This window comes from Heloderma suspectum, chromosome 8 (assembly GCF_057233095.1).
Source record: "Heloderma suspectum isolate Gila_16-S chromosome 8, 16-S_ref, whole genome shotgun sequence".
NCBI classification, from domain to species: Eukaryota; Metazoa; Chordata; class Lepidosauria; order Squamata; family Helodermatidae; genus Heloderma; species Heloderma suspectum.
The window spans coordinates 26,008,443-26,035,338 of record NC_139465.1 but is presented as its reverse complement, the minus strand read 5'-3'; the positions used below and the strand labels follow the sequence as shown (position 1 = coordinate 26,035,338).

The 26,896-nt window shown below is 39.1% G+C and overlaps 1 protein-coding gene across 1 annotated transcript; it reads right to left on the bottom strand.

Moving 5' to 3' along the window:
• Positions 1-330: 330 nt before the first annotated feature.
• Positions 331-26,608, bottom strand: TERB1 (telomere repeat binding bouquet formation protein 1). The gene is made up of 17 exons (XM_084813252.1): positions 26,485-26,608; positions 26,206-26,334; positions 23,514-23,645; positions 16,864-16,924; positions 16,656-16,768; positions 16,419-16,541; positions 14,851-15,003; positions 14,243-14,374; positions 13,184-13,309; positions 11,348-11,511; positions 6,453-6,823; positions 5,075-5,139; positions 4,535-4,624; positions 3,802-3,972; positions 1,993-2,087; positions 746-955; positions 331-369 (listed from the first exon to the last, which is right to left on the bottom strand). The coding sequence occupies exons 1-17, from the start codon at positions 26,591-26,593 to the stop codon at positions 349-351; spliced, it is 2,265 nt and encodes a 754-aa protein (XP_084669378.1). The 5' UTR covers positions 26,594-26,608; the 3' UTR covers positions 331-348.
• Between the last annotated feature and the right edge of the window lie 288 nt (positions 26,609-26,896).

Below are 26,896 nucleotides of genomic sequence, written 5' to 3'. Positions count from 1 at the left end.
AAATATTTTGGCCATCTAATGTGAAGAGAAAACTCTCTGGAAAAGACCCTGATGCTGGGAAAGACTGAAAGCAAAAGGAGAAGGGGACGGCAGAGGATGAGATGGCTAGATAGCATCACCGATGCAATGAATATGAACTTGAGCACGCTCCGGGAGAGAGCGCAGGACAGGAAGGCCTGGCGTGCTATGGTCCATGGGGTCACGAAGAGTTGGACACAACCTAACGACTGAACAACAACAACAAACCAAAGGAGAAAGAAACATTGGACTTACTATGAATGTTCATTATCTTCAGTAGATGGAGGTTATTCAGAGTCACTCAAAGCTTGTCTTACTGCTGCATATAGCTCAGGAGATGTCTCTGATGCCCTGAGTCAATAATTCAAAACAATTTCATTCCTGGAAATGACCTTCAGTCTCATCTTCTCTGTATGTTCTTCGGGCTTAATATTCCTCTATTTTTATCATTTACTGTTACAGAAGTTAGTGGTTATTTGGATTAAAAGTTCAAGGGGGGGGTGTTGTATTCTGCTTCATTTCATCCTGAAACTAGGAAAGACTCCTTCTACTGAAGGGGATCAAGCACAGTCATTTGCATGGCCCTCCCTCCAAAGCAAGTGGAAAACCTCAATCCACTAACGAGAGTGAATATTCACAGTATGACCAATATTTCTTTCCCTCATTCCCCTCAACCCAGCTTGAACATATAGAATACTACCACAAAATAAATCTGAAATAACAATACCTGTAATTTGCAGTACTTCTTAGCAAGATCTACATTTGTCCGTCCCTTCTGAAATGGATAGGCCCATAAAATTGAATTCCAATGATGTCCCATTTTGTTTACACCATCCAAAAGATACTTTATTTCTTCAGATGTAAAATCTTTCCTGGTTCTCCGTTTGCTTTTTTTAAAAGCTGTTGCAGGTATATCTGTCAGAGGAATTTCAGTATTCTGCAATATTAATACAAATTCAGAATTTCATTAGGCCATAGGAATAGGCCATAGCTCAGTAGTCATGTTCAGTGGTCATGCATGCTTTGCATGTTTAAGGTTCCATGTTCAGTACCAAACCAAATACAGGCATAATAGATGTATATTTTTTTCTGCAGCAGGACAAACAGCAGCTTCGGTAAGAGCCATTTAGTTTAGAGAAAAGGGTTAAACACCTCTTCCCCTAGTACCTCTTGCGTGTGTGTGTGTGTGTGTGAGTGATGTGGGTTTTCCGGAAAATGTTGCAGTGGAAAATTTTCCGACGCAAATTAGGCTAATTTGCATAGGTCCTTTGTATCAGAAAATGTTCAGTTTGCATCAGAAAATCATTAGAAAGTGATTTAATTTAGCATGTTTACTAAATACAAGTAAAATAAACAACAAAGATAAAATTGACCCCATGTTAATTATTTGTCCCACTATACCACAGCTATTTGACTTGAAATATTTGAATAAAGAAATTAAAGAAACTGAATGTGATTTAAATGTTGTATTATGTAGACATTTTAGTGGAATACTTGTAAAAATTTAAAAACAATAGCATGTGCTTCCTTTACATTGTTTACATAACTCCCCATTCTCACTTTTCCCAAAGCCAAACAGTTCCAATCATTGGGTAGAATCCAACTAAAGTCCTATTTAGAATAGACCCATTGAAATGAATGGGACTTGAGTTAGTCATGACTCATTCATTTCAATGGATCTACTTTAAGCAGGACTTTAGTTGGATTATACCCATAGTAACCTTTTAAGTGCAAGCAAATGAACTACAACACTTCTAGACAAACCCACATTGCAGCCTTTTCATAAGCAAATATCGCTTAGCTTAAGTAAATGGGTATGGATAGTTAACCTTACACCACTTATAAATGCCCTTTATCAGTATGCCACGAGTCGTGGTATAGGCGTTAGCGCTCTTTGTAGAAAGTGCTCTCTTACTTATTAGACTCTATACCCAAATATTAAAGTGCAAAATGTTACCATTTAGGTGGCCATACCTCATCTTCAAATGAATAAATATGATTTTCACTGAGATCCTGGTCTTTAAGGCTGTGTTTCTTTGAGTATCCATCCCATTTTGTTTGAAGATATGCTGTTTGAAACAATAGAATATTTGCTTCGTTAAAATTACTGAAAACTACTGAAGACTGAGGGCAGAACTAGATGTTATGAGGGAAACACAGGGTTCCCATCCTCCCATGTTTCTCACTTCATAATATTAATGGTGGGGTAGGCTGGGGCAGAACTGGTGGTCAGGCTTAACTGTTTCCTCTGCTGTTGATTCTCCCCTGCAACTGCACCCTTGGGCTTTTTTTTTTGCTTTTTTTATTGTTCCCCCTGTCCCAGTGGTTCAAACCCAGTAGAGACCTGGGTGCTAAAGGAAAAAACATGGGGTTGGGGGGACTGGAAGGAGAAAATCTACAGAGTTAAGCCGAAAGCGTTAAGCAAGCCTTCCCCACCAGCTGATCCTACCCTGCAAATGCCCCCCACTGCATTTGTCATTTGAATTACCAGCAGACGTGTTTAAGAAATACATGTCTGCTAGTATAATATGCAGTTTTGTATTTATTGTTGCATTCACACATTTTTTTCATGAAGTGCTAATTTTAATAAATACTAACCTTTTTCTATTAAAGTCACAAATATCTTAAAAACATGCAAAGCAACACAGTCAGTATAAAATTAAAGACAAGGGAGCAATCAAAAGAACCACAGCCAGTTCTGCACACCCATTGGGGCTTTATTGTTAGAAAAACACAATCTCCTATGCTTCCGTGAAATAGCATATGTGAAAAACACAATCTCCACGGGCTGCATTCCAGTGGTGGACAGGGCCAAGGGAAAAGGATGGGGCAAAAAAAAAACCCCAGCATATTTTAGTTTAAAGCTCTTACCACCATAACTAAGCCTTAGGAGAGGCATTTCAACCTTTTAGAATTGGGGAAATGCACAAAAGCTGGGAAACCACCCAATGATCTGTGTTCAGGGGAAAGGGAGTAGGGGGCATTGACTTCTAGGGAGCCCTGGAGGGCTGGGTTGGGATCCCAGGAGGGCTAGATATGGCCCCTGGGCCTGAGGTTCTGCACCCTTGGGCTTCAATCCTATACTCACTTACCTGGGAGTAAGTTCTATCACCCTCAAAGGGGCTTACTTCTGAATAGGCATGCATAGGATTGCACGGTAAGTGTTGTTGTTTTATTTTAGCTGTTATCTCACATTAACTGAATTCAAATGGTAGATCACCCAAGCCTTTCCAGTTACCTGGTATAGTGAGGAATCTAAATGAAAGGGTCTGCAATCCTGGGAACTGTTTACACATGTACTATTGACAAATTATTTGTGGGAGCTTCTGTGACAAAAACTATGGTTCCTGTGTGCATGTGTGAACAGGTCCTTTGTCAATGGCCTAAGACTGTAATATTGATTCCTACATGAGTGGAAAGCACTTATATGTGTACATACATACAGTAGTATTGAAATGAGTTCAATAAAAACTCAAGGGGTAAAATCCAACGTAAGTCCTATTTAGAGTAGACCCATTGAAATGAATTGGACTCAAGTACCAATCATTTCAATGGGTCTATTTTAAGTAAGACTTATGTTGATTTTACCCAATATAATTTAACAGTTACAAATACTTTTTAAATTATGGGCGCAATCCAGTCAAAATTCAAAACTTTTAAGTCCTACTGATTTCAGTTCAAGTATGTACTTAATTCCCCCATTGAAATCAATTCCACCTAGAAAACGTTCTGCTTTGGTGATCATGCTTTGTATTAAGTTTTATGAAAAACTGTCATGATTACCATTATAACCTGGGGTAGTATTCCTGCTAGAGATAATAGATCTTTTTAGCTTCCTTTTATATTTCATTTCCGTTTCTAGAATAACTTTGTGTTGTTCACATAGATACTGACAAGACTGCAAAATCTTACTAAAATTTCGGCTGTTTAAAGAAAGTCCTATTGTTGTACAACCTAAAAAAAAGAAAGAATAAGAATGATATTATTATAGAAACACCATGTTAAAGTGTGTGTAGAAACCGGCATTAATCTATGTAAAAAAAAATATTTCAGGTTAAATTTATTATTTCTGGTTTTACCACATTGAGACAAATATGAATATTCTTTTAATTTTTTTACTTCTGGACTTTCCAAGTTTAAGCATCTGTAAGTCCAGCAAATTCCCATTACGAAGTCCCGAGTAAACCTAATATTGAACCTGGTACACATCTTATAATTGGCCAAAAATGCAAAATTATGAGAAAATTTGATTTTTCTTTGCCTAAAATTTCAAAACACAATTACTTGCTTTAAGATGTAATGTTTAAAAATTGCATCAATATTTTTTTTTAGTTATTTGGAGCTTCAAAAATAATAAATAATTGGTTAATCTCAAGATAGATTTTCCCATTTATGCTACAGTCCTATACACACTTACCTTGGAGTAAGCACCATTGAACTCAGTGGCATTTACTTTTGAACAGACATGTGTAGGATTGCACTGTTACAAAAGCACAACAACAACAACAAAAATCACCTGAGCACCTTAACTCTGATAGTTTAGGATCTATAGAAGCAGTCAGAATACGGCGTATCCCCCTGCTTGTTGTGCTTGAACATAGTAGCTCTATGAAAGAGAAAATATTATTTGGTTAATATGAAACACATGATTATAAATTCAGATTTATTTTATATACTTATATATTGTGAATATATTGAAGTAGATATAAGCCATGGTAATTTTTATTGCTTATACAATCTTTATTGCTTATATTTCAGTACAGCACGTTTATATTGTGAATAGATTTAACACTAAAAAGTCATATTTGACAATTACATTTAAAACAAATTCACTGTTGAATATATGATGTTTTAATACTATATTCCACACATGCAAGCAATTCACACTCTTGAACTGCATATATAATGCATGTACAGGGTATATTAAGTATGATATATGATGGTATATAGATATGTGCCTATTTGTCTTCCATTTAAAGTAAATATTTTATGTCTAACAATAATCAACTTAGTAATATTTGAAATCAGAACAATATTAAGGTCAAAGAGTACCTACCTGTATTTTGTACCTCTTGAGTTGTGCTGTTAACCACAAAATCTGGTTTCTTAAACAAGAATTTGCTGAAAGGGTGAAAAGAACATACTTAAAAATGAAATCTAATATATGTCTTGTTTATTCATGTCTCACAACCACAGTATGCATTCTGATGAAAAATTCTAGTGATGGAACAGGAGGCCACATTTCATGTTCTCACAGAAACTTGGGGTGGATTGCCCTGTGCAATCAATTTAATATAGATAATTTTTATACCAGCCTTCAAAAAAAATTTACCAGGTGGTTTACATAGTTCCCATTCATGGGACTGCCCAAAGCCATGAAGAAATACGAGAACTGAAAGTTACATTTTAATTTTGAAAGAAATGTTTAAATAGCAAGTACATCTTCCTATATAATTCAGGATGGAATTTTAGCCCCTTCAGAGTTTATGGCAAAAATCCAAAGGGCCAAGTACCAAAGAGCTATTCAAGGGGTGCATTCCATATGTCCAGTGTGATCTTTAACTTTTTTTTTAAGGCTGTCCCCATCCTATTTATAAACTGCTTTTTAAATTCCCTTCAGTTTCCAAAGTGGTTTAGTTCACCACATGACATCAGAGACTGCTGTTGGAGAAGCACAAGCCTTTAGCTGCCTTGAGCATATAGTTCTTTGGATTCTGGCCATGGACTACAAAACAAGTATTCTGTATAATTGTTTTGGTTAGTACCATGTTTGAACAAATACTTTAATTTTCTTCTTCCAGTGTATCTAGAAGATTTATATTCTTTATTAGCTAATGGACCTGGCTTCACATATGTTTGGAAGCAATCTCACACAGCTGTCAGAACTGGACACATTGTCTCTGCCTTGTTTAAGTAGGCACATGACCTGTAGGCACAGCCCATGCCGCAGTACATTCCTATAACCACCTGAAGGAGAGGCCTTCCCACTCCATTCCCCTGAAAAAGGGGCAGGGCTATATAGCATGGGGAGGGAGGACGCATATAACTCTGTCCCTACTAAAGACCCCTTAGTTTGATTCAGTGAAGACTTGAAGCAAACCTACACAGCTGTCAGAGAGCACCCCATCTGAGTGAAGACATGGCCCTTACAAGGTGCACCCTGTAGCCCCTTAAGGGAGGGCTCTGTCCACTCCATTCTCCTGAAGGGTTTTTGTGGTTTGGATCCAGATTGTCATGCTTTGAGCAGATCCATTTAAATCAGTGAGACCTAATTTAGTCATGACTAAGTCCCATTGGTTTCAGTTGGTCTACTCTAAGCATGACTAAGTCTAGATCCATTCCAATAATATTAATATTTCTTCTGAAAATTTGATTTACAGATATGATTAAAAAGTAGCAATTTAGTTTTATTTGTAGGATCCTAGATACAGTACCTTGTTTGAACATCAGGTTGACTGGACCCCAAAATAGTGCTTTCATTTGTAATATGGACTTCGTTTTTGCATGCTGTTCTCACTTTATCAGCTGAATGAATAAAGTTGTTGTGTTCATTTTGACTGGCTGAAGCATCAATTGGATTCCTTTTGGAAGGCTTTAATTGTTCATTCATGGAAGGACCATGTACAAATTTAGTAGCAATCAGCTTATCAGGTGTAGAATTTAGTAGTGGTGGATTTACTTTTGTACATGTCATGCCATTATTAGAGGTTTGTTTGCTTGCATTTGCTTTAGGATGTTTGGATGTAGTCTGTAGAATTTCTTCTTGAGGTATATTCTCATAAAGTATTTGTCTTCTCACTTTTTCCTATGTTTAAGAAATAGCAATTAAAAGAAATACAAAAGGCATAACGAAAATCATATCAACTTTTATTGAAAGTTCAATACAGGTTAGACCAGGATTAACTTGACTGTGTGAGTTAAATGGAACAAGATGTGCCAGCTGTTTGCTGCAAACTTGGTCAAATAATCTATCTCAGTGGAATAATTCCACTGGTTTAATAATCCTCTTCAAGTAGCCAAAGACCTATGTGTGGTAGAAATATGGCATCTAAAGGGGAGTAAAAAAAAAAAAGGAAGTACTGACTAACACAGGAAAGGAAATATATTGGGATTTATTTATTTTTTTATGCAGCAGACTAAAGAAATAATGCACATGCTAGGGGATTGAAATATAGAAGTACCAGTAATCCACCACTGACTGAATAACCAATATGAATACAAGAAATACTATTTATATATGTAATGATACTTATGGTTTACACTGAAAGAGATTTCTAAGCAATGTACAAAAGTACGATATAAGATCATAGTTATATATGGTATATTACTACTGTATACAGAAGACAGTGGGCCAGTTTGCATGTAATGCTAGCAAATTGTGGGTTAATTAACCCATGATTTGCCAGGTCTCATGCTGCTGCCACTGTGAATATACAACTTTTGATTGGCCCAGCTGTAGATTGCTATGTCATGTGCAATTCTGAACACTTTGGGTTGTTCGTGGGTAAAACAACCTAATGTTAGGGAGCAATCCTATGGCTGCTAGACAGTGGCTAGACAGCCATAGGATATCTGGTTTTCTGGGAACCAACCTCAGAGCCCGCACTCTGAGGTTGGTTCCCAGAGAACTGACCTCCTTCAACTTCTCCGCTGCCTCCGAGGCAGCGCGGAACAGCCCCATGCTCCACACTCGCAAGAGGAGCGCAGAGCGACTGAAAAGGGGTGTTCCAGAGGGTGTACAGCAATGTGTCATACAGCAGCCTCCTCCCCCGATCAGCCCTCCTGTAGCCAGACAGCCCCAATCGGCTGTTTAGCCAAAAATGCAGAGCAGGAGGAGCGCAGAGGGAACAATTCCCTCCGTTTTTCTCCTGCCCTGCATTGGATAGGCGGTCACCTGAGTTGCACCCTTAACCTATGATTAGTTAATTAACCCACAATTTGTTGCCGTTATGTGCAAACTGGGTCATTATTACCATCCTGCGAACCCTTGATGGAAAAACTACGTTTTCTCTAGGTGCTGTCTAATTTGTAATGGTAGGGAGTTCCAGAGGGTGAGTGCTACAATACTAAAGGCTCTATTCCAAGTCATTATGGATTGGACTTCTGAAATCTTGGGCAACAACAGGATGGTATGTCCTGATGAATGCAGCAACCAAGCAGGCAGATGGGGTCAGGAGATCTCTTAAGTATCCTGGTCCTTAGTTCTTTAGGGCTTAAACAACTTTAAACACTACTCAAGTATTTCTATATCATTAAGTTCTCTGTGTTCCATTTTTTCTTTTAGTCCACTCACATTTATATGCCTAGGATGATTGTAATTTGGCCTGCTGCTGTTTGAAATCTTCATTTTTACTTATTTCATAGGACTTACTATGGAACATTTCAGGTATATTCCTGATTTTTTATTTGATTAACTGGATACTGATTTTGATGGCTGAATTTTGGTTCCACAATTTGAATGTAGCTACATATATCATTTGAAGAAATATTTATGGCAAATTTAGATAAAATGATATTTAAAATATTTCAAGTTCCTTCAGTATAAGCAGCTGGAAATACTGCTCTCAGGATGAAACCCTATACACACTTACACAGGAATAGGTCCTATTGAACTCAATGGGGCTTATTCCGGAGTAGATATCCATAGGATTGCACTGTAAATCAAACATAATGCAACAAAACTAGAGTAAAATAGCAGTACACCTAAGATGATCTCCAACACAAAAAAAGTAGACTTCCCAAAAAATTACAGAAATCATTATAGACAAGCAAAAGGCATTATCCTGTGATATCTCCAGCCTTGACTAATCAGATCAAAATCTTTTCTTATAAAACCTTGGAACTTGGAATATCCCCCTTCATGGATCACTGCCTTGTTGTGGCGAAGGGGCTTGCGTAACTCAGTGAAGCCATAAGCTATGCCGTGCAGGGCCACCCATGATGGACAGGTCATGGCAGAGAGTTCTGACAAAATCTGGTCCACTGGAGAAGGAAATGGCAACCCACTCCAGTATTCTTGCCAAGAAAACCCCATGGGACATATCACAAGGCTAAAAGATATGACGCCGGAAGATGAGCCCGTCAGGTCGGAAGGTGTCCAATATACTACTGGGGAAGAGCAGAGGGTATTTCCAAGTAGCGCCAGAAAGAGTGAAGCGGCTGGGCCAAAACTGTGGATGTGTCTGGTGGTGACATGGAACAACCGATTGGTTCAAAAGTGGGAAAGGAGTATGACAAGGCTGCATATTGTCGCCCTGCTTATTTAACTTATATGCAGAGTACATCATGAGAAATGCCGGGTTGGATGAATCACAGGTCAGAATTAAGATTGCCGGGAGAATTGTCAACAACCTCAGATACGCAGATGATACCACCCTAATGGCAGAAAGTGAAGAGGATCTCAAGAGCCTCTTGTTGAGGGTGAAAGAGGAGAGTGCAAAAGCTGTTTTGAAACTCAACATTAAAAAAACTAAGATCATGGCATCTGGCCCCATCACTTCCTGGCATATAGAAGGGGAAAAAATGGAAGCAGTGACAGATGTTACTTTCTTGGGCTCCAAGATCACCGCAGACGGTGACTGTAGCCATGAAATTAAAAGACGCTTGCTCCTTGGGAGGAAAGCTATGGCAAACCTAGACAGCATAGTAAGAAGCAGAGACATCACCTTGCCGACAAAGGTCCGTCTAATCAAAGCTATGGTTTTCCCAGTAGTAATGTATGGCTGTGAGAGCTGGACTATAAGGAAGGCTGAGCGCCGAAGAATTGATGCTTTCGAACTGTGGTGCTGGAGAAGACTCTTACGAATCCCTTGGACTGCAAGAAGGTCAAATCAGTCCATCCTAAAGGAAATCAACCCTGAGTGCTCATTGGAAGGACAGATACTGAAGGTGAAGCTCAAATATTTTGGCCATCTAATGCGAAGAGAAAACTCTCTGGAAAAGACCCTGATGCTGGGAAAGACTGAAAGCAAAAGGAGAAGGGGACAGCAGAGGATGAGATGGCTAGATAGCATCACTGATGCAATGAATATGGACTTGAGCACGCTCCGGGAGAGAGCGCAGGACAGGAAGGCCTTGCGTGCTATGGTCCATGGGGTCACAAAGAGTCGGACATGACTGAATGACTGAACAACAACAAAACTTGGAATATCAGGAATTAAACTATTGAGGAATAGAGTGTGTCCACATAGACTCATATTAGATCACTGTGGAACTAAATAACTAACTGAATGGGGGTACATGACCCAATAATTCTGTGGGTAGATAGGGCACTTTATCAAAAGTACTGTGTAACTGTAAATAATGCAAGAAGTTAGTTCTTTATTATGCAAGCTGTCAAGGGCTCCTTGGAGGCCTCTCTCAGTCTAATCCAGTAGCCAAGTCCAGACACAGACAAATGGATTCTTTTCAAAGCTTTATTCCTCTTTTACAACTTAACAACTCTACCGTTAGCAACTAGATATGAGCCGCAGAGTACCTATGCCCTAAGTTGGAACATTTGGTCCCTGTTTGAAAGGGAATTAATGGCAGACCCCTGAACTTAAGGACTAGGGAGAGTCCCTCCCCTTTTCCCTTGGATCCTCTGGGCGCAGCCGTGGTTTGCACGCCAACCGGGCACTACGCCTCCTTTCTGCGCCCTCCATTTGGCGCCGCTCTCTGCATCGGCGTCGCGCGTCCACCAAGTCTACTTCCCGTGCTCGGTCACTCCCTGGACTGCTATCTAAGCTAGGAATGCTGGTGGGAGGAATCTCCGTCAGCTGTTGACCCTGGGAAAGAGGAGCGCGCTCCTCTCCCAGGAGCAACTGCTCCTGCTCAGAATCAGAACTACTCTGGGATTCTATGGGCTCAGTGTCCACCCTGACACAAGCAGACACCCTTATTCCTGATTTCTCTGGCTCTGAATACTACAGACAGGACAATGCGTGTGCAGTTTTGCTGGCTATTGCTGAAAAAGATGAGAATCCAACCTGAATAATTTTCATGCCATTTCTCTCCAACTCTGTACTATTTTTCTTATCTGTATATCATGTGGAACAGGGATTGCATTGTCAGGTGTAATGCCCACATACTATGCCACACTGTACCTATTTGAACAGGTAGAGATTTCCTCACTATCACTCACACTAAATCGGAGCTGCATAATTACAAGTTAGCTACAGGCAGGTACAAAATACGGTAGAATTTGAGAATAAGAAAGAAATTTTACTAGAGTTCATATTCCCCTTTTTATAATTAACACAGATACCATTGTTTTGCATATAATCCCTTGTTTTTCCTCTGATTTTGCCAGATTGCCCCAGTTACTACTTTTAAAAAGGGGGAGAAGAACCTGTTGATGGTCATTTTCAAGCCTTTTTATTCTATATAAAATTTCTTTTGCTTTGTCCCAGTAGTCTTCAAGGATCATCTCTTTGCTCTGCTGATCTACTTCCAACTGGCTTGCATCATTCATTTTTAATGACTGATCATTTAACTTCAGTGACAACTTCTCAGCTTTTTGGAAAAGAGAATAAAAATATTTTTGCTTCATAAAAACAGAAATATATATCATACTACATGGGTTTCAAGAAGAGTGGGACAATGTAATAAAGGACTTGTTCATTAGCAATTTTGGCTCCAAACCTTCTAAGGGTGTGCTCATCTTACCACTCACCAAAGATTAATATCCCGTTTTTGTGGATTTTATTGTTCAACAAAAGGTTTAACATAGTGTCACTCTTAAGTCCCTCATCCAACAGTTGTAAAAAATTATACGCAAAGTTGTTTGTGGAGCGTTTTACCAATGTCCTTGGTAAAATGTGGGGCATTTTACCAAGTTCCAAGTTATTTTCTAATGTATCTTTGGGTGTTAAAATACTCCACAAAGGAACATGGGTTTATGGTGTCAGAAGAAGTATTTCACAATACTCAAACACTCATAGCCAGAAAAAAAAAACAATTTCATGGGGGGGGGGGTCTTTTCATTACACACTTGCCCTTCCCCCCTACATATAGAGTAATCAACGTTATATCTGTTCCTTTAAAAAAAACCTATTATTTTTATTTTCAATTTGAAAAAATACAAACTATCTTTTAAACTCAAAATGTTGGAAATATTAGAAACTGTCAAGGGAAAATGTGAGGTAAACCTTTAATATTACAAAGAACTCAAATGTTTGCTGTTGTGGGGTATTTTTCTAACCACAATAACAAATCTGGTGAATGTACCAACCCACTGATGGGAGAAAATTGCACCAACCCAGCAATGCAGGAGAGAATTGTGCCAACCCACCAACGGGTGAAAGGGGCAGGATTTTTATCTCTAGAGCACTTAAGCCTGTTTCTCCTATCAGTTTTCTTTGAAAGAAATCATGGAACATTTTTGCACCAACTCACTAACAGGGGAGAGAACTGCACCAATCCACGAACAAGTGGAGGAATCTGTCTCCAGAGCACTTAAGATCTGTGTTCTTTGCAAAACTCTTTGGACATGTTTTACCTCCACACATTATATAAAAACACCTCAAATGCAAAGTTAAGAGAGTCTTGTCACATTTTTTGCCCCAGGTGTGTTTTTGTTTCCAAAAAGAAAACGGTAAGTAGTACGTGGTTGAAAATTAGGGATGTTATGCAGTTGACAGTATTCAACAATATCCTGGGAGGATTATGTTGTAGATTTACTCTTGTGTAAATTCTGCATTGAAAAGTGCATTTGGGTTAACCCTTTAGGCTGCCTCACTGCAGCAGAGTTTAATGAAACGCTGCTTCCAGTGAAATTGTTTTTGTTAAATCCAACATGGTTATACATTGGTTTATATGTTTCTTAAAATTTCCCCAGTTCCTCTGAATGCTATGACTGTTCTAGGTTAGTGAAGATGCAGCTATTCTCAAACAAAAAGTAGTTATATTTAATTTCATTTATTATCTTTACAGAATACCATTTAAACCTTTGAAGCCTAGAACAGCCTTGCAAATAAGTCCACAACATTTACAAGACTGTATTAACCATTTGTGGCACATATAGCGTGAAAAAGAAAAGAACCAACTCACTTCCAATTTACAAAGGCTTCCCAGACTGATCACCTAAACACAATTCTTACTCATCACAGGTGACTAGGCAAGTGCCTGTTTACAAACCTGCCCTGTAAGGTTTTAAAAACAGAAGTCAAAATAATGGTAATCTTACTGATTGGTTTGCAGTTTTGCAGTACAAAGGTAGCAGCCTTATGTAGTTCTTCATCCTGCGATTCACTTAGTGCCTGAATCATAACTGGAAGGCCATTGTTCTTAATCAGAGTATACTGATTTTCCTCTAAAAAGATATTATTAGTTCCAGTAAAACATATTTGACCAAACTGAACAGTTAATTCACAGTACTTCACAACATTTTGGGAAGAAAAAGCAATAGATCTGCAACGGAATAATAATACAAGTTATTATGGTACCTGAGGCAGAAAATCCCACAAGTGCTTCTCCCTGTCAGTAAAACTACAACAATTATTAAATAAAATCACTAACAGTTTTCTGCCCTTCCATGACACCCCAAATCAGCTGTCTGAGATAGCCATCTCATTCTCCCTAATAGTAGGGCTAGCCCTGAAGTAGGATGGTTACAAAATCCCCAGCAGGCTCTCAATAATTCACTCCAAGTATTGCCCATATACAGGTAGGTCATGGAGTACATGTACAACAGTAAAAAAAAGTGTCAATAGAGCCATGAGAGAACTCACACATCTCACATCTGATCTGTTTCACCTTTGTATAGAATGACTCCTGTGGTTCTGCAATTTGAGTAAATAATTGCCTAACTGTAATTCTTATTCACAGTGCAATCCTGAGAAATGCATAATAAGAAGTAAGACCCACTGAATTTACTGGGACATTCTCAGATAAATGTGTATTAGATTTCAGCTTAAATGTAGTAAATTTCAAAGTAATGTCTAATCACTTAAAGTTTTGACAGGGAAGAGATGATACACATCTTTTACTGGGTTACTAACCAGAGTATGTCTTGGGCCTTAATTTTTTTCTCTATTTTTCACTAGCTCATTTAGATGAAAGTTAAAGCATGATTGTTAAAATCAGTAATGGATTATTCTAGCAACATCAGTTTTTGTAATTCATAGCTAATTGTTATATAGAATAATTGTGCACTGGAATTCTAAAGCAACCTGTATCTGAATGCAGCATTTAATATGTTTAATTTTTAAAGGACAGAATTTCATAAAATAAACTAGAATCCTACCACAGCCTTCTGTACAATGTCCAAGGGTAAGTATAATACTAAATCGTTCTCCTGAATCCAGAATGTTGTAAGAAAGCAGTGTCAGAAGATTTGGCACAATATTATATCTTGGCAAGCTAACTCCAACTGTAGCTATTGGTAAGAATAATTTAAAGAGGAAAAAATGCCAATTAAGCATGAAAGACAGTAAAATTATATAAAAACTAATACTTTTTAGAACACCTGTTGGATCTGTCCTTCTAATTACAGTATCTCACACTTTCACCTAAGTTCAGGTTCAACATATCAAAGCACAGCAAACATGAAGTGGTGTGTGAGGAACTGAAGCAGATTAGAAGTTGCAGCTTCCTCACCCTCTTTGCAGTATTCTAAGCTAGGTTAAATTATTATAATGAAGTTTACAGTAATAATAGGAAGAGGTCAGAAACCAAGGCAGATCCTGGCAATATGACTAATGAATAGTCTGAGAACACCTCATTCTATAAGGAGGTATGAGTCTGACTAGTGCCTAGATAGATAAATAGATGATAGATACATAGGTAAATATACTTGCAGAATACAAATTGTAGTTATGAGGTTATAAAAAGCTATTTGGTCTGTTCACTCACGATTATCAGCAATACAGGCATCCAAGGTTTTTGTCACCACTACTGCAAGTTTTATGCTTGAATAGTTCCCAAATGAATTGTGTAGCAGTTTGACAAGGAGCTCATCCAAAACAGCTAATCCACCAATGGAAACAAAAAATTGCTGTATACTTGCTTGAAGAAATAAACAAAAACCATAACAGTTACCAGCTATGCCCCTCATAGTTTGCTTTAAGCCAACAATTTCCAAGTTTGGTCAAATGATTGTGTGTGTGTGTGGGGGGGGAATCCTTTGGAAAAAAAAAACTTATGTAGTTGTTAAAATGAAAACTAACCATCCTAAAACAAAAAAACAACCTCAGGAATGGGAGCTTCCATACGGAAGCCTCCTAGTGCTACTAATGAGAAGACATTGCTCCACTGTTCCGTCTTTTCTTTCTTACCAGGTTATCTGTGGTAAGAGAATATACAGACGAAGCAGTGAGAAAACACAGGAGAGTTATGAAGTGAAGACATTTTTTGGACCCCCCCCATAAAATTCCATGATAAAAGTCTCATCCAGAAGCATGCTAATTCCAATACCACAAAGTTCAAAAAGACTTTTTGCAGATGAGTTTATGAAGGCTCTGGTGTGTCTTGGAAATAATTTTGCTTGAGACTCTTGTGAGACCCCCAACCCTCTTGACTGCCTGGGACCAACTATCATTTGGCTTCTCCCTTCCTAGATCTATCTCCTGCAGCAGCTATTCCACCTGGTCATTATGTAACAAGGACCTTTTCTACATGAGGTGATGTATCGACTTTTGGTTTCATCACAGAATTGAGATCTGAGCACTACATGAAGAGCGTTTCATAAAAACATAAGAAGAGCCATGCTGGATCAGACCAAGGGTCCATCTAGCCCAGTATTTTGTTCACACAGTGGCCAACCAGCTGCCCACGGGAAACTCACCAGCAGGACATGAGTGCAATAGCACCCTTCTGCCCAAGTTCCCCAGCAACTGGTGTGCTTAGGTAGACTCCCTCTGATAACAGAGGTAGCATATAGCCATTAGGACTAGTAGCCATTGATAGCTTTATCCACCATGAATGTGTCCAATCCTCTTCTAAAGCCATTCAAAGTGGTGGCCTTCACTACATCTTGTGGATTCTATAGTTTATGCACTGTGTGAAGAAGTCCTTCCTTTTAACTGTCCTGAATGTCCCACCAATCAGCTTCATGGGATAACCCCGGGTTCTAGTATTATGAGAAAGGGAGAAAAATGTCCCCCTATCTACTTTCTCCACACCGTGCATAACTTTGTACACCTTTACCATGTCTCCCCTTACTTGCCCTTTTTCTAAGCTAAACAATCACAGCTGTTGGCTATGTTGATTCTTTTTGAACAGAGCTTCTTCTATATGCTTACTAATTTTATCTCTAATATTGCTTTCAACCAATTTACCTGGAAAAGACATTAAGCTAACTGTCCTGCATGTGATTAAGCACACTGGAAAGAGCAAGAGATATCCCATCAGGCTTTTCACTACTGTTGAATGATACTTTGTCCCATGAAAAATAACATATTCATACAATGTTAGATACTTACAATTATTTGCAACAGTGAGTCCAATGAATGAACATATTGGGCGAACTATCTCAGGCTTTATACAACTTTGTAGCCAGACTTTTGCATGTGGAAAAACCAAACTGCATGTTTTCTGGTTGTCTTCTGTAGGTAGCAAAACAATAACTCAAAACTTTATTGAAAAATAATTGTCTTTTTTCCCTCACATTTGCTAGCAAACAAATAATGAAAGCACATGCTTAATACAAAATCATTTACCATTCTGGGGATTATTGACACATGCACAGAGAGCACTGCAAGCTGAAGACCACAGATGATATTGGTTAACATTTTGATCCAAAAGGTCTACCTTAGATACTGAAAGAATTGTTCTGTTGGGGGGGAAAGACAAAACACCATGAAAATGGCAATTTAAGCATATACAAGTTTACGTTATCAGCTTTATTAGCAACAACTTTGTGTTTACCTGAATAATTGTAGCAGAACATCAAGGCAACCAGATTCTCTCACATACGTTTGCCCACTCTCTATAAAATGATCACAAATTGGTATGTAATGAATGTTTAAAAAAAATTAAAGGACTTCAAATATCAAGCAACAATAATTCAGTTAAATCTTCAGACAGTTTCACACTTTGACCATGTTCACATGGTTTACTGTGCATGAGCAGCATGCTAGTGCATGCAACCTATTCATTTCTTCCATCTTGTGAGCAGGTAAAACTAAGCAGAAATTGATAGCTTATGATGGGGTCCAAACCTGGGATTCTAGTTTGTTGTTTGCAACCAATTCTGTGTATTTATTGCTTTTCTATACTGCCCTTCTAGAACTAACCAAGGTGGTTTACAACAATTAAAAAAACAAAAATGCTAAACAAATATAAACATGATAAAACTTTAAAACCATAATATAAAAAGCCAAATTAAAAAGAGGCCACTTGAGAGGAGCCAGGATTTGCAAGCCAACAACAAACCCTGACTGATTCACCAGCCATGCTCCTATCCTAAGAGGGCAGACCTTGCCACAGTTATTTATGCACAGATTTCATCTAGATTGGACTACCGTAATGTACTTGATGTGGGGCTGCTTTTGAAAACAGTTCCAAAGTTTCAACTGATGCAGAATGCAGCTGCCTGGTTCCTTGTAAGGACCAGGCAATCAGTATATAACACCAATTTTGTGCTAACTACTCTGGTCGCCAGTTTATTTCCAGGCTCAATACAACATCTTGGTTGTTACCTTTAAACCTCTAAATGGCGGGGCCAGGTTACCTGAAGAACCACCTGCCCCTATATGAAACTACCCAGGGTTTACAGTCAGTGACAGAGGGCCTGCTCACATGCTTGCCGGTAAGATCCATTAGGTTAGTGGGCACAAGAGACACAATCCTTTCAGTAGTGGCCCCACCTCTGTGGAACTCCCTCCCTCAGGAAATGCGTCTGGTTCCGTCACTGACTGCTTTTAAACAGGGTCTTAAGACCTATGGGGAATCTTCATGACAACGGAATGAGAAAGATGTTGGAGTATTATCCGGATTTTCATGGAATCAGCTTGGGTCCATCAAGGACACAAGAAGCAAGAAAAGCCAGGTGTACTGTACCTTAAAAACCTGCTTTTTATAGGTCACACAGCGCTTGAAAGGAACATATTTCCGGTTTGGGTAGGGGAAGTAGAACTGAACATCATCAACCCAGCAGGTGCTGCTCAACCAATGAGAGAGGCTTCCCCCTGCTACAACATTATTATGAAAGGAGATTCATAATTCTGAAGGCTAGAAACAGTGCTAAAAAGGCAGGCTAGATACTCCCTATGAGAGCGCCCTGCTAGTACAAATAAGCCCCATTCCAGCAAATAGGGAGTTCTAGCTCCAACCCCTTCATGGATCACTGCCTTGTTGTGGCGAAGGGGCTTGCGTAACTCAGTGAAGCCATAAGCTATGCCGTGCAGGGCCACCCAAGACGGACAGGTCATGGCAGAGGGTTCTGACAAAATCTGGTCCACTGGAGAAGGAAATGGCAACCCACTCCAGTATTCTTGACAAGAAAACCCCATGGAACGTATCACAAGCCTAAAAGATATGATGCCGGAAGATGAGACCCTCAGGTCAGAAGGTGTCTAATATACTACTGGGGAAGAGCAGAGGGTATTTCCAAGTAGCACCAGAAAGAGTGAAGCGGCTGGGCCAAAGCCGAAAGGGCACTCAGCTGTGGATGTGTCTGGTGGTGAAAAGAAAATCCGATGCATTAAAGAACAATATTGTTTAGGAACCTGGAATGTAAGGTCAATGAATCAAGGTAAGCTGGAGGTGGTCAAACATGAGATGGCAAGATTGAACATCGACATCTTGGGAATCAGCGAACTAAAATGGACAGGCATGGGCAAATTTAATTCAGGTGACCATCATATCTACTACTGTGGGCAAGAATCCCTTAGAAGAAATGGAGTAGCACTCATAGTCAACAAAAGGGTGGGAAAAGCAGTACTGGGGTACAATCTTAAAAACGATAGAATGATCTCAGTACGAATCCAAGGCAAACCATTCAACATCACAGTCATTTAAGTCTATGCCCCAACCACTGATGCCGAAGAAGCTGAGGTTGATGGGTTCTATGAAGACCTACAACACCTTCTAGAACTAACACCAAAAAAAGATGTCCTCTTCATCATAGGGAATTGGAATGCTAAAGTAGGAAATCAAGAAATCACCAGCTTAACAGGCAGGCATGGCCTGGGTGTACAAAATGAAGCAGGACAAAAGCTAATAGAGTTTGCCAAGAGAACACGCTGATCATAGCAAACACTCTTTTCCAACAGCACAAGAGACGACACTACACATGGACATCACCAGATGGTCAATATCGAAATCAGATTGATTATGTCCTTTGCAGTCAAAGATGGAGAAGCTCTATACAGTCCGTAAAAACAAGACCTGGAGCTGACTGTGGCTCAGATCATGAGCTGCTTCTTGCAAAATTTCAGCTTAAATTGAAGAAAACCACTAAACCATTCAGGTATGACCTCAATCATATCCCTTATGAATATACAGTGGAGGTGAGGAATAGATTTCAGGGATTAGACCTGATAGACAGAGTGCCCGAGGAACTATGGACAGAGGTCCATAACATTGTTCAGGAGGCAGCAACTCAATCCATCCCAAAGAAAAAGAAATGCAAGCCAAGTGGCTGTCTGATGAGGCTTTACAAGTAGCTGAGGAAAGAAGGGAAGCGAAAAGCAAGGGAGAAAGGGGAAGATATACCCAACTGAATGCAGAGTTCCAGAGAATAGCAAGGAGAGACAAGAAGGCCTTCTTAAATGAACAATGCAAAGAAATCGAGGAAAACAACAGAATGGGAAAGACTAGAGATCTCTTCAAGAAAATTGGAGATCTCAAGGGAACGTTTTGTGCAAAGACGGGCATGATAAAGGACAAAGAAGGCAGGGACCTAACAGAAGCAGATGAGATTAAGAAGAGGTGGCAAGAGTACACAGAAGAACTATACAGGAAAGATCTGAATGTCCCTGATAGCCATGATAGTGTGGTCACTGAACTTGAGCCGGACATCCTCAAGAGTGAAGTCAAGTGGGCCTTAGGAAGCATTAGTAACAACAAAGCTAACGGAGATGACAGCATTCCAGCTGAGCTATTTAAAATCCTAAAAGATGATGCTGTTAAAGTGCTGCACTCAATATGCCAACAAATCTGGAACACTCATCAGTGGCCGCAAGACTGGAAAAGGTCAGTTTACATTCCAATTCCAAAGAAGGGCAACGCCAAAGAGTGTTCAAACTACCGCACAATTGCGCTCATTTCACATGCCAGCAAGGTGATGCTCAAAATCCTACAAGCTAGGCTTCAGCAGTATGCGAACCGAGAACTACCGGAAGTACAAGCTGGGTTTCGAAGAGGCAGAGGAACTAGAGATCAAATCGCCAACGTTCGCTGGATCATGGAGAAAGCAAGAGAATTCCAGAAAAATGTCTATTTCTGCTTCATTGACTACGCTAAAGCCTTTGATTGTGTGGATCACAACAAACTGTGGCAAATTCCTAAAGTGATGGGAGTACCAGACCACCTTCCCTGTCTCCTGAGAAACCTGAACGAGGGTCAAGAAGCAACAGTAAGAACCAGACATGGAACAACCGATTGGTTCAAAATTGGGAAAGGAGTACGACAAGGCTGCATATTGTCACCCTGCTTATTTAACTTATATGCAGAGTACATCATGAGAAACGCCGGGTTGGATGAATCACAGGTCGGAATTAAGATTGCCGGGAGAATTGTCAACAACCTCAGATACGCAGATGATACCACCCTAATGGCAGAAAGTGAAGAGGATCTCAAGAGCCTCTTGTTGAGGGTGAAAGAGGAGAGTGCAAAAGCTGTTTTGAAACTCAACATTAAAAAAACTAAGATCATGGCATCTGGCCCCATCACTTCCTGGCATATAGAAGGGGAAAAAATGGAAGCAGTGACAGATTTTACTTTCTTGGGCTCCAAGATCACCGCAGACAGTGACTGTAGCCATGAAATTAAAAGATGCTTGCTCCTTGGGAGGAAAGCTATGGCAAACCTAGACAGCATAGTAAGAAGCAGAGACATCACCTTGCCGACAAAGGTCCGTCTAATCAAAGCTATGGTTTTCCCAGTAGTAATGTATGGCTGTGAGAGCTGGACTATAAGGAAGGCTGAGCGCCGAAGAATTGATGCTTTCGAACTGTGGTGCTGGAGAAGACTCTTACGAGTCCCCTGGACTGTAAGGAGGTCAAATCAGTCCATCCTAAAGGAAATCAACCCTGAGTGCTCATTGGAAGGACAGATACTGAAGCTGAAGCTCAAATATTTTGGCCACCTAATGCGAAGAGAAAACTCTCTGGAAAAGACCCTGATGCTGGGAAAGACTGAAGGCAAAAGGAGAAGGGGACGATAGAGGATGAGATGGCTAGATATCATCACCAATGCAATGAATATGAACTTGAGCACACTCCAGGAGAGAGCGCAGGACAGGAAGGCCTGGCGTGCTATGGTCCATGGGGTCACGAAGAGTCGGACACGACTGAACGACTGAACAACAACAAGCTCCAACCGCCTTTCTCCTTCCCTTGCCAGTTCTCCCTGCTTGCAATGACAGGTTTTTCTGCTCCCATGATCCCAAGACAATGCAAAACACCCAAATTATTCAGTACAACATCTGAAGGCTTCCTATGACAGCACCCCACCACCCCAATTTCTCCCCATTCCAGCAAACTATCAAAGAGTTATGGCTCCCACTCCCTTTTCCCCCAATGTGTGCACTTTTCCATGAAGAAGCCAAAATCTCCAATTATCCAGTGCAGCACCTTACCATGAGAACACCCCACCACCCCAATTTCATCCCATTCCAGCAAACTGTTGTGGAGATATAGCTTCCAACCCTTCTTTCTCCTTCTCTGGCACTTCTCCCTGCTCACAATGACAGGGTTCTCTACTCCTGTGATCCCAAGACCACAGTGGATTGCTACTGTGATAAAGCCCTTATGCTCATTTGTCTAATGCTTCCCAACCCATTTTTACTGCAAGCAGCAGAGAAACAAAACAACATGACATCAGAGAAGCGACTTCACACAACATCAGAGAAGCTAAGTAATGCAAACATCAGAGAAGTGCATAATCACAGAGGCTAGTTACTCCCACTGGCAAAAAGGAAGTGCAGAGTGATTCCGAAGGCTAAAGAGCGCACTCTAGCACTTTGATGTATTGGAAAGGCAGGGTAATTACTCTAGTTACCTAGGTTACTGAGGTCATGGCCAGGTGAAAGACACACCCTTGGGAATGCCCCCATCGTTCCAAATTTAAAGCAGAGGGATGGGCACACAGCAGCTGAACCGCAGGGGAGCCGAATTAAAGAAAAACAACAGAGTAAAAGTGCTCTGCAAAAATGTGGCTTCCCCACAGGTAAACTCCAGGGTGGCTGCAGACTGGCCACGATGTCATGTGCTGCAAATGGTCCCAATACGCAGCAAATCATCTGTGAAGACAGGCCCCTAGTGGTTTAAATCTGCTTTTAATTGAAAGTACTATTGACTAATTACTGATTGCTGGTCTGTAGTTGAGGAATTTTAACGATTGCTGCTATTTTATTGTTTTGTTTTTATATTACTGACATTTTATGCTTGTAATTATTTGCTTTTTATTTTGTAAACTGCCTTGGGGAGGCTCTGCCCTGAAAGGCAGTATATAAATACATAAAATAACTAAATCAATCATGATAAGATTTCTGGGTAATTTTACCCACTTGCAAAAAGGACATACGGACTAGCATCATCATGCTGCTTTTTCACAGTAAACCAAGATGTTAGGAATCCTGGCTTAAGGGCCAGTTTGCATGTAATGACAACCCATAGGTTAAACAACCCTTAGGCTATCAGGGACAAGTGGGAGAGAGCAGGCACACTGCCTGCAGCGCTCCAGCCACTGCCACTTGTTCACATGTCACACTTAACAACATACGAACATGCTGATTGTAAGTTGAGTAAAAATGGAAGTAGCAGGTACGCAGGAGTGCTCCCACTTGTGCATGACAACCTCTTGGTTAGTGGTGACAAAGAGCCTGTAGAAGTGTTTTTTTATTAATAAAAATGTTAGATATCAATCATTTTATCCTTTGCAATTTCCAGGTCTGGTTCATTCAGTTAAAGGAAATTGTTATACTGCCTTTTACCCTAAATGATATGTGTTGAGTACTTTATTCCCCAAATTACATGATGCTTAATTGCCCATGGAATTATGCAATCTATGGGAGTACAACCTATCCACCTGATGTGTGGTAGTGATTTATGTACTGCTGCAGCTAAGCATATGCTTAGAGAAAAATAATGAACTTGCTTAAACCCCATTTGAGAGCATTTAACTGAGAACTTATGACTAATTGACCTAATTGTATTTAACTTTAATCTGCAGGCCACCCGTTGTGATTTAGGGTGCTTCTAGATAAAGGGCTCCTAGAGCCAACTGTCTGAAGGCATTGTGCAGCAATTCTGTTTTCTTAACAGATTTTCTGTGGTTAAAAAAAAGGATGGAAGAAAAATTACTTGTGAGTGAGCAATTGTAATTATATGTGGAGGGAAGAAAGATCTTACTGTTATTTGAAACCAGCACTAATAAGACATAAACAGACATTCTTTTCAAGTTCACACTGGAATCCTTATTAGTTAAAAACATACGAAGGTCTTCAAATAGTCCAGAAGTGCATAACACCTGTTGGCAGAACACTGAAACAAAATAAATATTCCTTTGATAAATTTATAATGTGTTATATTACATTAAATACAAAATATTTAATCAACAAATATAATCAACCTACGATAAATTCTACAATAATTGCAGGTAGCTGGGTTTTTCCATTAAGAAAAATCTAAAGCTAATGCTGCAATCCCTATACCCATTTATCTGAGAGAAAGCCCTACTGAACTTCATGGGACTTGCTTCTGAGTAGACAGGTATAGGATCCCATTGTAAACAGTAACCCTGGGAATTTGAAATGTTTTCCCATGCATTTCTTAATGTTGCCATTTTTAATGTCAGATTTGTTCATTCTTTTGCATAGACACTTGCTACAGATTTGGCCTTTGCTGAGTGTTTTCAAACTGTTGTTCCAGTATTTAGGAAGCCTTTGGCTGCCAATTAACTACCCATAGCTGATCAATACACTTCAAACAAAGCATACACCAAACATTGTTTTAGCTGGATTCAATTTTGGTTTTGTACTAATAAGAATTAGTAAAGGGAAAATATTTTGATCCATTTTTTTATTTTTATTAGAAATATACTTGTAGCATCACATCAAAATATGTGCATAAAATTACTTCAAAACATTTTTGTTGTTAAACAACTTTGCTAAAGATTCTTAGATCTTAATAGCCTAAGAGGAAATAGAATTTCCTAGACATTTCTAGTTCTTAGACTTTTTATTCCAAAAGCTTAAAAAGGAGAGATCTTAAGGACTAAGTTCCCCATTCAATACTGAATAGGCTATTTAGCTGACAGGTACACAGGCCTGGTGAGCTTCTAATAAGAAGCTCCCACATTCTAAAATCAGCACATATTTATACCTTTTTGTGTAGAAATTACCTCATAACTAATATTAACTACTGTCCCATAAATTAAAGCTTACAGTATTATCTCATTGCAGTTAAACATTCCTTAAAAATTATAACATATAAAAAAGGGTTACATGTATACCTTTCAGACTAGATACAATCAATTCTGAATTATACCATTAAGAAGATAACTTCTTACTCAAAATCTGCCAATTAAACCTAGCTCTATATATTTTTCTTGCCATCTATATATCAAGTTTTTTTTTATGTGTATACCTTAGACAATATTTTTTGCTCATTAATTGATAAGCAAAAACTTTAAGTATACTTTTGACCTGGAATAATATAGTCTTACACTTGTTCATTAGTCAAATAACTGTTTGGCCTAAGTGATAGGGCTTTAATTCATCATTTTTTGTTTGGATACCATCCAGGTCATCTTGACAACTATTTTTTATACCAGTTACTGCCATCCCCCTCCCCACCGGGGCAGAAAGAACCGTAGTGGCTGCCTCTCCAAAGTCAGGAATGCAGTCTTGGAGAGGTGTTAAAGGGAGTGTTTTGGTGGGAGGGGAGTGGGGGAGACTGGAGAGGCCAGAATAAGTATTATCTTGAGGCCTCTCCAGCCTCTTTCCCTCCCCCTCCGAAACACTTTTTCTAGACAGGCAGAAAAGCCCATCTAGTAAAATTGCAGGGCCAAAGGAAGGGAGGTGAAGATCGCTTCCACTGCTCCTCCCACTCTGCACTGGATGATCATAAACCTCCAAGTTCAGGGGCTTACAATCATTGAGGGTGCAACCATAGGATTGTGTCCTTATATTGTTTTAAGAGAGGTGGATTAGCAACTCCTCAATAGTCTTCCCAGCAAGTTCAATAAAACAAAATTAGCTTTTCCTAAAAATCCAGGACACACTGACCTATATGTATATATCCCCCCCACCGCCCGCTAAAAACGTTAAGCTATATGATTGTGTTCCAACAATTATGCAATGGGGGCGGGAACACTAGTTCTTCTATTTTTTATGTTGCATTTATATACAACTTATTGCATAGGCAATTATGATATAAACAACATTTATCTTTCTTATCCTACATTATTAAGCAGTGCAATCCAGTGTATATTTATTCAGAAGCCCACTGCATTCAACGAGGCTTACTCTCTAATAAGAGTGTTTTAGGATTGTAGCCTAAGGTTGCAATTCTGGGACTACTTATGAGTAGACATATATAGGATTGCACTGTAAGAGTGTTTTCAATGAGATTCAGGAACTTCCTGTTATGGGATGCTAGTGTAGACCATCAAGCCAGTGCCACCAGAAAATATTCACTGATAAATATCACTTCTATACAATCTCTTGATAAAGTCTGCAGAATCATATATCATATGGTTTGACTAAGTATAAAAGTTTTGTGACGGGAATTCTACCATGACTTTCCACAATAAACTGTTTTCCTAGCATCTATTGAGGATTCCTCTTCTCATCTTGCTTTTCTTCTATAGCCACAAAGAGTAATTGAACTATCTGAGGATTGTTAAAAGCCAATGATAATGATCCAGATATAATCTATGAAGATTCTCCCAGTCAGGAGAAATCCTCAGGTGATCAGATTTAAGATAGCTTTTGTAAATTGTTAAATATATTTTAAAACTTCTTTTGCAAAAATGGACAAACAGAATCAAAACATGATGACTTAAGCATGATGATATGTGAAGAATATAATTGTGCATTACCATTATTCTCAGCTAAACCTCCTAATGTAAATAAAGCTCCTTCCTTGACCATGCTGTGCACACTTGACTTTGCAAGGTTATGTACAAACATCAAACCACCTATTTCTCGAAAATAATCACTTGCATCACCTGTAGCAAAATAGACACAATAAACAAAGTGTTTCCTTTTAAAACAAGGCAATTTAATAATCCAAGGGAACAAACTTACTTCCAGTTTAATAATCCAAGGGGGCAAAACACAGAGCAACGTAACTAAAATAGTAAAACTCAACATCTTACTGTTTTGTTGACACACTGAATAAATAGCAACCAAGGCTTCCTTTTGAGAAGCAGGATGGTCCATTTGATACTTCAGACATTCAAGCAGTAAATTCAGATCAGTTTTCATCTCTATAAAAGATAAAAGAAGCAGATTCCAGAATTATTTTATATAGATTTTGTATTCATACACATGGAAAACTTAATATTAATTAATGGCCAAAACTCCACTGCCTTTGGCAATTGCATGGAAACTAAATCTGCCATTCATATGAAAATCCAGTTTACAAAATGTGTTTCCCAAATATTTGCTAAATATTTTGTGATCTTTATTAATAGGAATTATATTTCTCTTGGAATTAAGTAATACCTAAGGGATATATTCTGTTAAAGAAAAAATACATATGTAGGAAATTCCCCAGTCCAGTAAGCC